The 17,751-nt window shown below is 41.3% G+C and overlaps 1 protein-coding gene across 4 annotated transcripts in view; it reads left to right on the forward strand.

Moving 5' to 3' along the window:
* FAM171A1 (family with sequence similarity 171 member A1) overlaps nucleotides 1-13,529 on the forward strand; it is a 107,475-nt gene extending 93,946 nt beyond the window's left edge. For all 4 annotated transcript variants that reach the window (XM_060248429.1, XM_060248430.1, XM_060248431.1 and 1 more), the window contains 3 exons: nucleotides 8,851-8,967; nucleotides 9,951-10,065; nucleotides 10,686-13,529. In XM_060248429.1, coding sequence (XP_060104412.1) covers nucleotides 8,851-8,967; nucleotides 9,951-10,065; nucleotides 10,686-12,396 — 1,943 coding nt within the window. In that variant the 3' untranslated portion in view covers nucleotides 12,397-13,529. The remainder of the gene's footprint in view (nucleotides 1-8,850; nucleotides 8,968-9,950; nucleotides 10,066-10,685) is intronic.
* Nucleotides 13,530-17,751: the final 4,222 nt, after the last annotated feature.

Raw genomic sequence — 17,751 nt, forward strand, 5'->3', positions numbered from 1 at the left:
AAAACAGACAAAAGATCAGGGTCTAGAATTCCAAAAGTAAGTTCACTAATTCTGTCCTTAAATATAAATCACTTTTACCCTCCTTTCAGAGTACACTCTAGCATTATTTCTAGGGAAAAAAGAAAAACAAATCCTTTACACATTTTTTGCATTCTCTTTTTAAAATTAAACTTAAAAACGATGTACAACAAGTGCAGTCAAATAGTAACGAAATACTTAACCCTTTAAATCCCCCCTCCCCCAACAAAAAACCTATAATAATACACCTATACCATTATCCTAGGATCAGATTCAGACAGGCAAAGTTCAAGAGGTAGATAGAACAAGACAATATGATCAAAATAAAAAGCTGCATAATAAACTCGCTGCACAGAGAATACACGCTGATGGAGTTCAAAAGAGCTCAGTTTATAGAATGCACAGGGTGAACTAACTTCCCAGAAAAGGAAGGTGAAAGGGAAAGGGGGAAAATAAACAAAAAAACCTATATACACAATAAAGCCAAAATGCAATAGTAAAGGAGTGTCACTGCTTTTAGAAAAATATCAGATTATGATAAAATTTGTTTTTTGTCAAAGAGCAGAGGGGTATGTAACAATAGGAAATCATAGCTTCACAAAGGCTTCCTGGGATTTGGGCATGTGCGCTAGAGAACTGTAAGAGGATATTTTTCCTGGGAAATAAGGATGGAATAAACCAAGAAGAACATAAGAGAACGAAGTCATGTTGAATCAGGTCAATGGCTTATCCAATCCATCACTCTGTCACACAGTGGCCAAAACCCAGGTGGCATTAGGAGGCCCACCAACGGGGCCAGAACTCCAGAAGCCCTTTCACTGTTGCTCCCCAAGCACCAAGAATACAGAGCATCATTGCCCCAGCTATAGTGCTGGCTCCATACCTTGTGGCTAAGGGTTTCTGCAGCAAATACATATAGCTCTTCAGGGAGCGCCTTCCACTGTGAGAACTCTGAGCTTCTGTCTGATTTCCTGAAAAATACAGTATGAGTCACTGACTTGCACCTGAAATTTCTTTGGGGGTAGGTCTATGCAGAAGAAGTCCTTGTTAGCTGCCCACATGTGTTTGCAGGAAGTGCTGCTGCCCACTCAGCTGTTTGCAAACCCTAGGGAGAGGACATTGCTAGTCAGTAGGTTCAGCCTTCTTTTATGTAGTGCAACCTACTGTTTGAGATATGCATATCATTAGCGCAGCTGAAGCAGCCTCTTTTTAAAGAGCTGTAACCAGAAAAAGGACATTTTATTTGATTAATTATATTTTAGTTGATCGTATTTGTATATAATTTGCTACAAATTTGATAAATTGAGTGGACAGAAACAATAATATATTTATTGCTCTGGAGTAGTCTAGTTTTAAATCTTAATATGAATCCATTAATGTTTCCCAGCTTTGGAGTATCTAGTTCTTGTACATTTGTGTATTTATAAATGGTCTTTGGTTTTAGACAAATGTGACTGAGTATAACAGCCCCCCTTCCCCAATCCTTTATTTGTTTCTAGATGCTGCAACAGACATTTCTTTGCGAGGTATTTCCTCACAAATGCTTTGTCCAAGATGGTTCCTGCCACCTATAGTTGTTGGGGGGTGGGGGGTGCCTTAAGGTATTGAATGATTAGATTTACCAGTTCTTGGTTAGGAAATTTCTGGAGATAGTCCACCTTCCAAAGCAGCCATTTTCACCAAGGGAACTTATCTCTGTGACCTGGGGACCAATTATAATCCTTCATGAACTTTCCTGTTTAGGACTTAGGGTTGCCATGTCCTAGAGTCTTCTGCTGTGTGCACAAACTCAGAAGTGATGTCATCATGTCACCAATGTCACACACGCACTCTAGATTTTGGGCAAAAAGTCTATGGATTTTTTTGCTACAAAACTATAGTGTGTGCCTAAAACCCAGAGCATTGGTGTGTGATGTCCCAGCACAACTCGGAAGTGATGCCATCGTGTCAGGGGCATCACACAACATCCTTGTTTGGGGGTGCGGTTTCCCCCACTGGCCAGCTGGCTGGCAGCAGATTGGAGCCCTGAAGACCAGGGAATCCCCTGGCTGGACTCAGGTAGTCTGGAAACCTTAGTAGGATTATGGGAAGACCATCTCAATAAGAAGGCAGACTGGAACCCTTTCTGTTGATACAGTAAGCAGCTTTCTCATTTGTGAAAATGGCAATGATAAGTGTCTTTCTGGGCAAGCTGGTTCGGAGACATCACATGGGGGAGGGGAAATGACTTGACTGAACATGTGAATTGCGGCTGACTGCAAACCCCCAGACCCTGTGTTGTTCTCAGAAATGAAAACAGATGTGTGAAAACATCTGGAACATTTAGCTGAAGCAAGGAATGGCAATGCTAAAAGATCTAGATGAATTTCAAACAGAAAAATGGATTTCCCTCAGAAAATTTGCTGCTGGTCTTTGGTAAATGGAATCAGAAATAAGATTCCATATAAGTTGTGATATGCCAAAACTGCATATCTCAAGAGCTCCTCCTAGACACAATAGACAGTAGTGAACAAAAAGCCTTCAGTTTACCAGGATTGCTAACGACAACATTATAGTAACCCCATGTGGTCTTCAGACGTTCTCTTGCTAGCCTGGGAGTAACCACGGCAACGGTAGCCTTACTAGAATGTAGTCTTGTGGCCTACTCCATCAACTCAGCCAGTCAGATTATTATTCAGTGCTGACAGCTTTCCGTGTGTAGAATATCAAAAGTTTTATCGGTTACAAAGAAAAAACTAGATCTCATTACACACTCTCAGTAAATATCAGTAACTGTTGCTTGGGTCCTCCTGTTTCGAGAATCCTCTGTTCCTTGACATCTTATCTCATATTGGCTGCCCCTGCACAGCCATATTTTCAAAACTTCTGCTACAATAAAGAATATTTAAAGGAGGTTTAAGTGGAATGTGGCTCGTATTCTAGCACAGGATTCCTGCCTCAGTTTACTCCTTTCCCTGCTGGCTGCTAATGGTACACATAGGCCCTCGATCACAACGGTACCTGGTAGGCATAATCTTTCCTTCTTGGGAGGTATGAGGAAATACCTTGGCTGGAAGTCACCTATTAGCCCAGTGACCTCACAAAAATTGTATCACTTTTTAAAAATGTACCCTGATATTGATAACGTATGTTTGGAGCAGAATCAGAAGGCATTGCCTCATCCGGGTACTGCAAATGATCAATGGTGTTGAACTATAAAATACATCTGCTGCTGTTCCATGGAAAATTCTATAAAAAGCTACAAACCCATGTCAGTTAAATATTTTTGGCCAGCAAGTTTTTGAAGCCAGCATTAGGATGATAAAATGACAAAGAAACTTGTGTGTTCAAACGTAACTGTCAGGTGAAGATTTATGCTTTTTTTTTTTTAAATAGCTCTTGCCTGACTTTATTTTTCACTTTGGATCTGTTTTCTGGCATGTTTTAAAATATACTTGGTGATAATAAGAAAATTCCATTTTAGTTTTTGGCAGGAGGAGGCTCCCCACAAGAACTATATAGACTTAATTGGGATGACTGATTACAGTATTTACTGGGAGCTGGGAGGAAACGGCTTGCCAGCTCGTGCTGTCTCCTTTCTGATTTATCCAATGGGAGTAGCTATGGAAAATCAAGACACTCTGTGATGGTGTATCAAGACAACCAGTATCCACTGCAGAAGCATATTTTGAAGAAGGGGTCGCCATAAATTTTGGCATTTGAAACAAAAAACTGAAATGGCCTTTCTCCTTCCCCAAGGTGGTCAAAACAATTTTGTTACAATATTTTTGCTGCCATGGGTCACAATTCAAGATTGTAGATTATAGTTTTTAGTTTATAAGTAGTTTCTGTATAAATGACATCATGCCACTATACCTTTGAGTCATTCTTCCTTTTCATTATGTGTTAATTTCTGAGCGGCCCTTTGTAAAAGTAGACAGCAAGAATAGCTTTTTTCTCAGTGGCTTTAACCCCCATTCCTCCCCTTGATATTTGACCAATCCAAACCTGAGTAGTTTTGGGAATCATTGTCACATATACCTATGTTAGCTAGATTCCAGGTCCTGGGGTTCTTTCTGAAGAGACTTGAATGTATCCTGATATCAGGTATTTCCTGATACCTGGAAGTTCATAGGTAGATGCCAAGGGGTGCCTTTTCACTTGAATTTTGACCAGTAGCAGCTAGATAGCCTAATCCTATGCATGCTCTCTCAAAAGTAAGTTCCACTGAGTTCAAATAACTGCGCATAGGACTGAAAGTCTTATCTGAAGTTAAAAGTCAAAATGACAAACTCATTCTGCTCTGGACTAGCATACACACACACACACGGCAAATCTAACACAAAGAAATGTTGATTGGAGGATGGGGAAAGATGCTCTCTTTGGAAGATGCTGCTCAAAGCAGTTGCTTCATGGTAAGGCTGCCCCCAGTCACAATGTCTTAGCCTCATCTACATGAGATTATGGGTAGTAGAAAGTGCTGTCAAGCTGCTGCTGATTTATGGCAACCCCACAGGGTTTTTAGTGCAATTAACAGAGGTGGTTTGCTATTTTCTGCCACTGCAGAGTAACCCAGGACTTGGTGGTCTCCCATCAAAATGTTAAGCAGGCTGACCCTGCTTAACTTCCTGAGAAGTTTGGGCTAGCCTGGGCTATCTAGGTAACGATTATCAGAGGACAAATAAGAATGATAAAGCGTTTTGTCCCTGTTTAAGGTTCTTTCTACATAGAGGCAATTCTCTGTTCTGCTATCCTTGTGTCTGACACCCCACTTACAGCTGGGGTTTTTTTAAGTTGATCAAAAGTATATCGCTATGATATTAGGGCACTATGTATAGCCTATCTGCTACTGATTTTTAAAAAGGCAGCCTTTCTCATCCATACTGTCCCCAAGCCTTCTTTGGGTGGGGGAAGAGGAATAATGGCATGCATGAGGGAAATGGCACTGATTGTGGGCAGAGCAGTTTAGAAATCTGTATAAATATTTTAAAAAACCAGGAGGAGGAAGAAAAGGCATTCAAGGCATATTGGAAGAGACCCAAAGTCTGCAACTGATAGCGTTCTTAAAATAGGGACAAGGAGGTGTTGCAGACTTAGATTATGCAATGGTGGGTGCCAATCCTAACATGCCTGTTCCAGAGCCTGCCTAATGTAGACTGGTTTTTGCCTTTTGTTGATTGGCTAGTCATGGCTGCCTGAATTTCTCTTTTGCTTTATTTTATTGATTGATATTTTGTATCAGTTTATTTTAGCGTTTGACAGGCATGCTTAGAAGATTTTTAAATAAATAAAACAGTGTGTGACTTGGGACAATTGCCCTGTAAAAGGAGCCTGCAAAACAGTTGAGGGGAGAGTGTTGTAAGCTATCTTGGAAAGAAACAAGGTAAACAATGGCAACACAGTGTAAACAGAAGTATAAAAGGCAACTGTGTCAGAAATGCATAACACTTACAACAAATTTACAAAAGTCTATATTATATTGTGCAAAAGCATCCGAAATTCATTCCAAAGATATAAATCACATAGAGAACATAAAGTTCCCAAGGATGACTCCAGAAAATTCCAAAAAGTCTATCAGAAGTAAATTCCAAACGGAGTCCTTCCACTGAAGCCAGCATCAGTGGAAGGACTCCATTTGGAATTTACTTCTGAGTAGTAGTACTCCTTATAGACTTTATGGAATTTTCCGGAGTCATCTTTGGGAACTGTGTTTTTGTTTGGGACTTTATGCTCTCTATGTGATTTATATCTTTGGATAAATATGTTGTAAAAAGCGTGGTGGTGGGTCCAGCCACTGTTTTCACTCAGTTCCATCCAGTTCTCCTCACGGCATCTCCTGTTCCTTGTAGCTTTTGTCCAGGCAAGTTCAGTTATCCCCAGCATAGCCTTCTTTATAAACAAAGGGGGATCCATATTCTCCTTTTCATCATCAGAAAAACTAGCTGGATCCAGCCCAATAGCTACAGGGAAGATTTACAATATGAAGGAAATCAGGTTTCGAATGCATTCAGAAGTTGTTAAACTAGCTAGCATATCTATGCGTTCTTTTGTCTTAGATTTCTTAAGTTCAAGATTAATTCAACTGAAAGAGCTAAAAGATATTATCAAGCAGCTGCCTGACAATTTGACTGAGATACTTGTGGCCAAGCCTCGAATTCAGTGGGAGCTCACAGGAGCGCAGCTCCTAAACCTTTCTGAGAGTTCCACCTCCTCCTTCTGAGAGTTCCACCTCCTTGTCCATTGAATAGTAGTTGCAGCTGCATAACAATCCCTGGATGAGCTCCACCACCTATTTTTCTACAAAACGATCCCTGCTTGTGGCTATATGATAAGCTTTTCAAATTCCATCTTTTCTGCTGTGCATGCTTGTAGCTTGTGTGCTATCACAGTTAACTTGGACAAGGAAACAGGTTGGCCTATACAGGAAGTTTCTTAGAGTCAAAGTAGGCACGATGCCAGAGATCCGCACATTAATTTCCTCTGGTTTTAAGAGTACATAGTTACAAAACCACCACCACCTCACAGATTATGGGGTAACTCCGCCCCCCCCCCCCCCCCCCGGTGCTGTTTCCCCAGCCTCAGTTCTCCTTCCACAGGGGTGCATTTCACTGCAGTGGGAGGGGGAAGACATACCGGTATCCAAATGGTGCCTGGATGTTTTCCCTGTGGAGGAAACAAGGAGCCTGCAGGGCACGTGAGAGTCATGTGAGAATGACATGGGCAGGGAGAGTTAATTCCTTGATCTAACGTGGCAGCCTCCCTGCTGGTTGCTTATCTTTAAAAAAGGAAAAGGAAAATCTGCAAACATCTCTCAGCATGGTATCAGCAACTCACCCCGCCCCCCCCCCCACAACCAAAACATAACCAAAGGTACATGGACAAAGCCCTGCCTGGCCTGCTGACCATTCTGGCTTTGTGCTCCCAGAAGTGTTCCTGAGGGACAGCCGCTAGGTTGGCAAGCAATAGCAGGAGGGCGAAGTCAGTGAGTATTGCCCAAATCTAATCTCCTGATTGGAACATCCTGTGTTGGCCTCCTCTGCCAATAGAGTGCTCGCTTTTGTTGGCAAAATGTGAAGCAGCTCTGAGCTGCAGTTTGTTCAGCTAGAAAGGTGACTGAGCTGTGCACAGGCAGTGTGGGAAGTAGCCTCAGCTGTTTTGATGGGCTGCATTATACAGGAACAAAATGTATTGAGGGGAAAAAAAGCTTTTAAAGAAGCATTACAAGGATTTTGTTTGTTCTAGTGAAGTGTAACATGACTCAGGCCAGCTGGATTCAAGTTCCTCTTGAAGAATATCTGCAGCAAGGGCTTCAGTCATCAATTCAAATCTGCCAGTGTTCAGAAATTAATCATTCACTTCTAGTAATCTGGGAGATTTTATCAGTATACATTGTGGTCCTGGTAAGGGTTGGCTTTCCCCCTAGGAATTCAAATGTTCCTGCTTTTGTTGATAGTCATGTTAATTTTATCTGGGATGCAATTGCACTAGGGCATAATTCTCATTTTAAACAGTCCTGTAGAAATACTGTGCTGGTAGGATCTATATTTTTGTGAATACTGAAGTGGATAGGAGTAGACCTTGCTGAATCATGTGTCTAATGTGATGTGCATAATAAATGCCGTACAACTTGAATTGTGCTGATCTCCAGATTTTTAAGGGCTTTCTTTTCCTTCTTTTTTCATTGTTATTTGCAGTGCCCACTAGTGGTGGAAAAGCTGAATGACCAGCAGTTAGCAAACTAAAAACTAAGTTTGCAATTTTTTATCAGAATGGGTTATCTTGATTGTAAAAGGGCTTTTTTGTTGTTGTTAAATATAGCACACCTTCTAATTCTCCTGTGTTGGTGGCATAGGGCATGCAAATCCCCCAGTAGAAATATCTCTTATAAGATTGGGTCCCTGGAAAGCTGCATGCATCCTGCTTTTTCATTGTCTGATGAAGCGTGCTTGCGCTTTGTTGGTCTTAAAGGTGCCACTGGACTCTAACTTTGTTCTGTTGCTTCAGACAAGCATGGCTGCCCACCTTGATCCTGCATGTGTATGTCATGCCAAGCCCTCATCACACAGAAACATCAACAATTTGCAGATGCCCTTAAAAATAAAACCATTTTACTGGCATTATTGTAATGACCTCCTCTAGCAGAGTGTTTCAGAGAGTGGCAGTGGCAGAAGTTTTTTCCCCATGGATGCCAAACATCCCCTCCTAGTGGACAGGACAGAAACAAGCTTTGAGTGGGATGATCTCAGCTGGCACATGGATCTGTGTTGGAAGAGGTGTTTGTTTCTGACATAATGCACTGGAGTGGATCCAACCATCCTCAAAGTAGCCTTTCTCCGGTCTAAAGAACCTTCCTCCAACCTAAGCAGCTGTTCCCCCAACTGAAGAGCCACTTAAGCTGGAGAAGGAAGTCTCTTTTAAATGGAGGAAGGCTGCAGATTTGAGCCAAAAGGGAAGGTGAGGTATAAATATTTTAATAAACTTTGCTCAGTGGAGTTATAGGACAAATGTAGGATTTGCTTTCACTGGCTCACACATTTACTGCACAATCCTAAGAACACTTTCCATGGAGTAAGTCCCATTGAACAGAGTATAGTACATTTCTGAGTAGACCTCCTTAGGATTGCTTTCTTAGGAATTGAATGTGATGGCACTGTAAGCATCAGAGGGATTTTTCTTCAAGCGGGAAGTCTCAAATGGCACTTGATAGCCAGATTGGTTTTAATAGCCATTATTTTAAAGCAGAAAACCATAATAAACAGTGTCCATTTCTCTTCTTAGCAGGACTGTTTTGTCAAAGCACACAGGATGGTTTCCTCATTTGATAGTTACTACGAATACATTCTGTTTTTACAGGGACATGGTTGAAGAGCACTTTAGGTGCCATACAACAAGAAGGAAATGAGATGACCTGGACATACATTGCCCCTCAACTGGGGTACTGGGTTGCAGCAATGTCGCCCACCCATCCAGGTAAAAAGAATTCCAGAAATAACCGCAACATTCACAATTAAAATATTCATCTATTTTAGGATAGCTCATCCTGTCGCATCAAATGAATTCTGGGGGTTGGTGGGGGGGTATTAAAATCTGGTTAATAGCTTTAATGAGTTTAAGCAGACTTTGTTTTTTAAAAGTGCTCTTTTAAAAAAAAGAACTGTTTTTTACACAGTGAGGCACAGACACCCTTGAATTAACTGCACTGCAGACTTTCTCAAAAAAGAGCAGCGCCTGCTTGAGAAATTTATCTAGTACAGGAAACACTGCTGCCCAAGTCATCATTGCAGAATGTATATGGCGTTCTTTAGGAAAATGAGATTCTAGCCCTAGAAATGCAAACTAGCTTTACTGCTGATGAAAAAGGGTCCTCTTTGGCCACCAAAAGGGCTATGCTGGTAATTATGGGACCTGTATGCACAATAACCACGTGGGGCAGGGGTGGTGGTAGGGAGGGGACTTAGGCAAATTCAGCTGAAGAAGTTGGCTGGATGTAACTTTATGTCAACATGCATAGATCAGACTCCTCTAAAGGCATTTTTGCAGAAGTGGACTAATACTGACATATTGCCAATTTCAGTAAACTGATTTTGAAACTCCCAAGGGCTTAGGGTGGCAACTTAGCCTTATACTGATTTAACTTGGAGATCAGCTAGAAACAATATCTAAGGATTGGGATTCTAATCACATCTGCAAAGCCTGTGAGCACAAGCCTAAATAGGACCTACCAGCCATGTGTTGTGGCCTGCCCCTTAATTGACAGACCTCTTGTTTTTGTAGACCCAAGCAGATGACAAAAATGGGACTTGTATCAAGCTCTTGGTAACCCATAATTCACAACTGGATTCTGCCTGGAATCTACATGAGCTGAGAGGACTAGCCGAACTACATTCAAAATAAAGCAGTTAGAAAGCTCTGAATTGATTTTCTTTAGCATTTTACATTTTTTCCTCTTCTAGGTCCCAATGTACCCCAGGACATAAGCACTTACCACACAGTGATTCTTTTGGCAATTCTAGGAGGGATGACACTTATACTTCTTGTTTTACTGTGTCTTCTTCTGTACTACTGCAGGTAAAATGTCTCAGGTTGATCTTAAATGATGTAATTACAATGTACATAAACAAGCTCATTAAAACTCTTGTGTTAGAGAACATCTAACTCTAAACACATGTAATGATTTAAAAGAACATTCTTGAGGGTCTAAAAATAAAAAGGTGACAATTAGAAGCCCTGCTTTGGTTGCCTCACCATCTGAGGTGAATGGATGGCACCTGAGAAAGGGCCTTCTCAGTCATGGCACCTTAACTTTGGAACTCCTTTATCAGGGAGATTCATCTGTCTCCCTCTATCATCTTCCACCAACAAGTGAAGACTTTTTTGTTTGGCATACTTCCAATGACTCTCATTGGCCCTCTTCTCTGGTTGTGTTTTTAGGTCTCTGTGTTTTTAATTGAATTGTTTAAATGCTTATTTTAAAAGCTGTTTAATATTTTTAATGTTTTGATGTTTGCTGCCTTGGAGACTGCATTTGAGTTGAAAGGAGGCACAGACATGCTGTAAATGAATAAATAATTCCAGTAGAACAATTTTTGCATCACAGCAGATAAAACCCCTGAACAAAACATTCTTCTTTTACCTGTTAAGTTTTAGTGTTTATCTTGGCAATTGACTTATTATATTTTTTTTAATAGGAGAAAGTGCTTAAAACCTCGTCAACACCATAAGAAACTGCAGCTTTCCTCAACACTCGGTGCGAAGAAGGATCAGTCAACCTCTATGTCCCATCTTAACCTGGTATTTTCACGGCGTGAATCAGAATTTCCTGGTGGGCTGTCTGCTGCTAGCCATGGACACATAGAGTCCTCAGGCCACAAGGAACTGATAGGGGCTGTCCGCATGGAGAAAATGTGTTCTGGTGGGGAAGCAGATATGCATACTCCAATGCTCAAACACACATACAGCACCTCACAGGAATTTAGCTCCCGAGAAGATTTGCTTTCCCACAAGGAGAAGGACCAGACTAGGATGTCTCTAGAGAACATGACTTCTAGTGATACTTTGCAAAAAGACTACCTTAAGTCAATGGAAGCTTTTGGTACCAACCCAAGAAAGTCTATGGAAACATCAGAAGGGTACGACACCACTAACAAGGAAGATCACAGGAGTTACAATGTGATGTTGTCTCGGCCTCTATTTGAAAAGCAAGAACAAGCATCCATGAACCATATTTCTACAGGAAGCAAATATAACATTCAGGAACAACTGTACCCTATCCCTTCAGCACCTGAAACAGAACTGCTCGACTGCAGACCCACTGAATGTATGATGTCTCGCTCTGTTGATCATCTTGAAAGACCCACTTCTTTCCCTCGGCCTGGTCAGCTAGTCTGCTGTAATTCTGTTGATCAGGTTAATGACAGTGTTTACAGAAAAGTGTTGCCTACGTTAGTCATCCCAGGTCATTATATGAAACTTCCTGGGGAACATCCTTACATTAGCCAACCTTTGGTTGTTCCTGCTGATCAACAACTTGATATTGAAAGACTCCAAGCAGAAATGTCGAGCCCTCATTCTCAGCTTTTTCCACATTCCCAGCAACAGATGCAGCCTCAACAGCTGGCTGCCCAAGCAATATCTCAACAACATTTGCAAGAAGCTGGTGCGAGTGAGTGGAGCACCCAAAATGTATCTATGTCTGAATCAGTATCCATTCCTGCATCACTCAATGATGCTTCTTTGGCACAAATGAATAGTGACGTGCAGCTTCTTACGGAGAAAGCTCTAATGGAATTAGGAGGAGGCAAGCCTTTGCCTCACCCTCGAGCGTGGTTTGTTTCTCTAGATGGGCGTTCAAATGCTCATGTTAGACATTCTTACATTGATCTGCAAAGAGCTGGAAGGAATGGAAGTAATGATGCTAGTTTGGATTCTGGTGTTGACATGAACGAGCCAAAATCTGCCCGAAAGGGAAGGGGAGATCCTTTGTCACTACAACAGCTTCATCAACAAGTGCAAGAACATCCGCAGAAAGAGCAAAAAGTTCCAGAAAGTTCTTACACACAACTTGTATATTTGGATGATATGGACCAAAGTGGCAGCGAATGTGGAACTGCAGTGTGCAGCCCAGAAGACAGTACTCTACGATGTCTGTTGGATGGAGGCAGCAGAAGAACAGGTGGCCAGCTACCTAGCCTTCAGGAAGAAACAATAAAAAGAACTGTAGACACCTCACCAGAGCCTTTAACCAGTCCAGAACATGGAATAACTATCCACAATGAAGTTGTTGGTGGTGATGATGATGATGACGATGACGACGATGATGACGATGACCAAGGAGAAGATAAAAAAAGTCCTTGGCAAAAGCGAGAGGAAAGACCACTCATGGCTTTCAATCTAAAGTGAGCTACCATAAATCCAGTTTTTTGTTTGTGGAATATAAAATTGCCAAATATATATTTTTGAGTGGGTGTTCTCAGTTTGACTGTAGAAAGAAGAGAAAATAAATCCCTCTGGTAGACTGCGGAGAAAGTACACTCAAAGAAAGACTGCAGATGATTGCCAATAACTCTTCGAAGGCTATTCAAAGATCACTTCCGACAAGAGAGTTTATAAGAGTGTGACTATTACTTCGTTTACTTGACTTCAGCCATCAAAGACATTTGGACATATTTGCAAGTTGTATGGCAGATTATGACCTCAGATTTCCCTAGAAAGGGATCTATGTGAAACTTTAATTCGTTTTCTTAATTCGACTTTTATCATGATGATGCTACTGAAAGGGTATCTTAAATTAGAGTTTGACACTTGATTCTCCAGATATGCATTATTTCCAAGGAAGGCTATGCATTGCTGCTTTTTAGTAACCTTTTTGCTTAAACTATGCTTTTCTTACTTATTTACAAGATAGTTGTAAACATTTTACGTCTTTACTATAATCTGCTCAGCAATTCAGTTTTATTTCCATGAAGCCTGAGTAGTAGTTCTTGGTACTGAAGAGCCTTTTTTATGAAACCAAACTGAATTTTAGGTCAGCTGCAATTCCTCCAGTTCTGGTTCCCGTTCACTCCAAGTGCCTTTTTTACAGGAAAAATTAATAGCCCCTTCTTTTGCTAATGCCTTGAATAGTCAAATTTTTAAAAATTTCTGAAGCTGTACTTTTTCTTTAAACTGCATGCCATCAAGTGTCTGTGCTGAAAGAATCCTTACTTCACTACAGTGTATTCTCTAGTTATGGTGTGTACTGTGGTTTCTGTTTAGCAACATAGGCTAGAGGACACCTTGAAAAAACCCAAAGTAGCCAAGAAGATCTTTTCACTTGACTGTACATATGGTGTATATAGGCTCAAGTAACATGGACTATGGACCAAGCAAGTGGAGTTTAACAATGTGTTTTAGAAATGTTGGGCAGAGTTATTATGTACTATCCAAAAGTGCCAGATACACTTCTGTGCTTTTCTTCTATATAAAGTTGCTTGGTTATCCAAAAATTATAATTGAGAAATAAACTTTTTAAAAACTGAGGATTTAAAAAATTCCTCTTTGGTGTCACAGCATCCTTATTTAGCATGCAAAATTATGCACAGTGTACAAAGTCAGCATTCAGATCTGTTTGTCTACAACTTTCATAGAATGAGCTGATATGTATCCAGTGGTTTAAAGTGAAAAAAGATTGGAAGCTTATATTGTAGTTGCTATATTTAGTACACGGAACAATCTCAAATGTGTCACAGAAAGAGTAAATTGATAATTAACAATAATTTTTGGTCCTTCACCCTCCTTAAGCAAGAGGCTGGGTTTTTTTGGCTAGATGGGCTTGCCTGTTTCAAGGGACAGTGAAAGGAAGACAGGAGCATTGGTATTACACGCATCCATGGAGGACTTTAATAGTCATATTATCACTATGGTCTCAGCACCTTTGTAGAAATGGGTTTCCCTTTGGTAGAAATGGGTTTCCCACAACCAATCAATACAGGCTAAGAGGAACAGAAAGGCAACATATTTTACTGAATTAATAAGCTAATATTCAAAATATGCACACAAACTGGAAAATTGGAATAGTCAAAAAGGAATTTTCTCTGTTGACACTGACCACACATTAGGTGCTCTGTGTGTGTACATGTCTCCATGCAAACTATTGCTGAGAATAAGAATCTGTGGAGCAGCACCAAAGACCACGGGATCTGAGCTATTTGTGCAACTATAGAAATGAAAGAATAATTTGCCGCTTAGAATCAGAGAGTTGAAAGGGACCTCCATGGTCATCTAGTCCTTGGTTGATGATTTGATGTCTTTCACACACACACTAAAGGAGGACCAGTGTATGCGAACAGTAAGTCATCAGATGTACTGTACATCTGTTCTAATTACAGGTATGTAACTAGAACAGGTATGTAACTAGAAGTGATGTTGTGGCATCTAATAAATATGATCTCTGTCAAGGCTCTGCTTCTTCAGCAATTGGCTTTTGCTTTTCTTTCCATTTCTGCTAGTCCAATCCTGAGGTTTGGAAGGTACCTGGAAAATCTAGGCCTGCAGGTAAATAGCAGGAAGGCCTGTGTGTGAGGGAAAGGCTGTTTTGAGGTCTGTATGCTGCTCCACTCCTTAGATTAAGGCCTAGGATTCGTCAGCGCATGAAAAAGAAAAAGGAATACAGAGGTTCTTGTTATGATAAATGCTTGCTACCTTTCAAGCTACTTGCATCAGAATACATAAAAGCAGCCCAATAATTTGATATGATGTAGGATTGCCTATCTCCAGGTGGGGCCTGGAGATCCCCCGAAACATCTGATCTCCAGATGACAGATTAGTTCCCTTGGAGGAAACGGCTGTATCCCACTGAAGTCCCTCCCCTAAGCAAACCCCACCTCCAAATCTCCAGGAATTTCCCAACCCAGAGTTGTAAACCCTAGACACAAGGCCAGTCCCTCCCTCTGCCCACCTTTCTCTTACTGATTTTTTTTTAGACCTAAGCACTACTGTAGACAGTTAAGAAAGATTTGCATGTTACTGCAGCCACTTCCCACATGGCTTCTTCTCACACTACTGGTGACATGGCTGATTCACCACTGTGCTGTGAAGCTGGGTGGATGACCCTGAGCCAGTTGCTTCCTCTTAGGTTAGCCTAACCAGCAGGGTTGTTGTGAGTATACAGTTAGGGTGGGGCCTGGAATTCTCCAGAAATGCAACTGATATCCAGACTAGTGATCTGTTCTCCTGAAGAAAATGGCGGCTTTGGAGGAGGGACTGTATTGTATACCATAGAGTCTAGGAGAGATTGAAATCCTTCAAGCACTGCACTTAAATCTGCAGGAATTTCCTGGGTCAGAGTTGGCAACTCTATATAAAATATAGGAGAGCTATGGGCATCACCCTGGGTATTGGACAATCTAGCTGGCATCCACTGCTTGGGAGAGGGCACTAAAACATACACATGTCCCAAACCACAATGTGTGAGCAGAGGCCTTGGAATTGTGGTTGCCTTAGCAGCTCAGAATTTTGTTCTTTACCTACTTCACTTGTCTACAGCGGTGGCAGTGACCAAAAGAATGGATTGGTGAGTAGAGGGAGCCAGCTGGTGGGCAGGCGGAATAGGTTTTCTTAATCTCTTGTGAGTCTTAGTCTACTATATATGACCTTTTGATTAAAACAAAATAAAAACCCAAATTTAATTTTCTAAACATTTCCATGGTTTGTCATTAGCCTGACAAAAGGAAAACATTTAATACTGGGAATCTAAGACAAGGGAAAGGTTAAATGATACCCTGAGATAATGGCAGCTAGGTAGGCTAGGCCTAAACCTTTAAAATAACCAGGTAGGCCAGGCCCACCCTGAATCAATCCCAATTATTGCATGTGTACAAGTACATGAGTGCATCTGTTTCCTGTAATTACAAAGTTTTTTTGAAAAAATACCATTTTTGAATTCACACTCTTTTCTCCCCCACCCCACCTCCATATTCTGGAAACTTGACACTGCAGTACTGAATGTCTCAGCTCAGAGTTTAGTAATTTTATGATGATCTCAGGAACATTATTGAAACTTGCTTAGTTCTATCTCCTAAATCAGCAGGATGGATGAAGGATTGAAGCCTGCCATCTAGTGGTGAAGAAAAATAGCTGGTGATTGTATTGCACTACCTCTGTATAATATTTTCAAAGGGAAGGCGGGAAGATTAAAAAAGGATATCCTGAATGGAATGTTTTCAAGTGATTCAGCTTGTCTGACTGTAGATGGGGGAGAAAAATTACACTGCCTGCACAATCGCCAACTTTCCATTGATCTTTCCATATGAAGTTTTATTTACAGTATTTCAGTAAACAAATGAATCTGTTCTATATATCAGTCTCTGTTGAAAGACACGGCTTTCCACTGTTATGTTGAACCTTTAAAATCCTGTTACTAGCTTATCTTAGAAGTATGAACTCCCTAGGGGAGTAAACAGTTGGGAAAACATAGAAGCTTTTTGCAGGCTACTTCAAGTTTTGAATTGGCATATGAGTAAAGCAGGCCCACCAGTTGCCCCTCAGTGAAGACTGGGTGTTGTTCAGTTACAGTTGCTGGGCCATACAAGGGGTGGCTGGAATGATCCCCTTTCTCCCTAGTTTTTTTCCCCCTTTGGGTCCTTGGCTCAGAAACCTTCATGTGTACATTCAAGCCATTTGATTATATTCCAGCCTTTCCTACCAAGGAAGCCTCACCAGACAAGCTGTCTTTACTCAGTTTCTTTTTGAAGTTGTATTTTTTTTTGCTATTTTCCCCCTATATAACAAGCTACAGTGCTAGAGAGCAGATCCTGACCAAACGATTTATATTACATGGGAACATCTGTTCCATTGAAGGTTCCTGCTTTGGAGGGAGCAAACACAGGCACATAGTTCAAACATATTTCATTTTAGGCTGCCATCTACATAATACTGCAAGTGGAAGGTGTAGGCGTTTGGAAAGTTACCCAAGGTGGGATTTTTCACATTTTGTTTCCCACATAGGATTTTAAATGATTACATCCCAAAGGCTCAGAAATATTAATGCCAACTAAACCACTGCACTATAGAGCACAAGGCCTCTTGCACCACAAACCCACCCTTTGTTCTCATGTATCTTTTAGGCTCATCTAATGTTCCTTACTATGGCTTACATGACAGATAATAAATGAGGTTGTGCAAGCAATCACTATTTGTGATACCATCATTTTTTTCCACACACACATAGTGAGGCACCCTTAGGGCTTAAACCCAAATTTTATTTTGTGAGCAGCAAGCATCGCTCCCAAGGCCTTGAAAAAGCTCAGGTTCCTCTGCAAATGCTTAGCCTGGCAACTTACCCCTCACACACATACAGAAAACCTCCCCACTTCACAAGCAATAAACCAGGGGTGTCAAACGTGGTCTAGGGGCCGAATCAGTCCCTCGGAGGGCTTCAATCAGGCCCCTGAGCAACTGGCTGTCATCTGCTTCCTTCTCCCTCTCGTCCTTTCATTTGCATCATAGCTTGCTTTGCCAGGCTTGCTCAATCGCACAGGAGCTACAGAGCAAAGCCTCTATTTTCTACGTTTGCTGAAGCTCCTTTCTTGAGGAGGAAGGGGGGGAGAGAGAGCTAGCTTTGACAGGCTGTCTCAATTGCACAGCAGAGCTACTAAGCCAAGCCTCTATTCCTTCTATTGGCTGAGGCTACTCCCTGGTCCTGGTCCCCTGGGGAAGGAAGGAAAGAGAAAGCCTCCTTTGCCCAGTTCCTGTATCTGTAGGAGAGATACAAAGAAA

This window comes from Heteronotia binoei, chromosome 10 (genome assembly GCF_032191835.1).
Source record: "Heteronotia binoei isolate CCM8104 ecotype False Entrance Well chromosome 10, APGP_CSIRO_Hbin_v1, whole genome shotgun sequence".
NCBI lineage: Eukaryota > Metazoa > Chordata > Lepidosauria > Squamata > Gekkonidae > Heteronotia > Heteronotia binoei.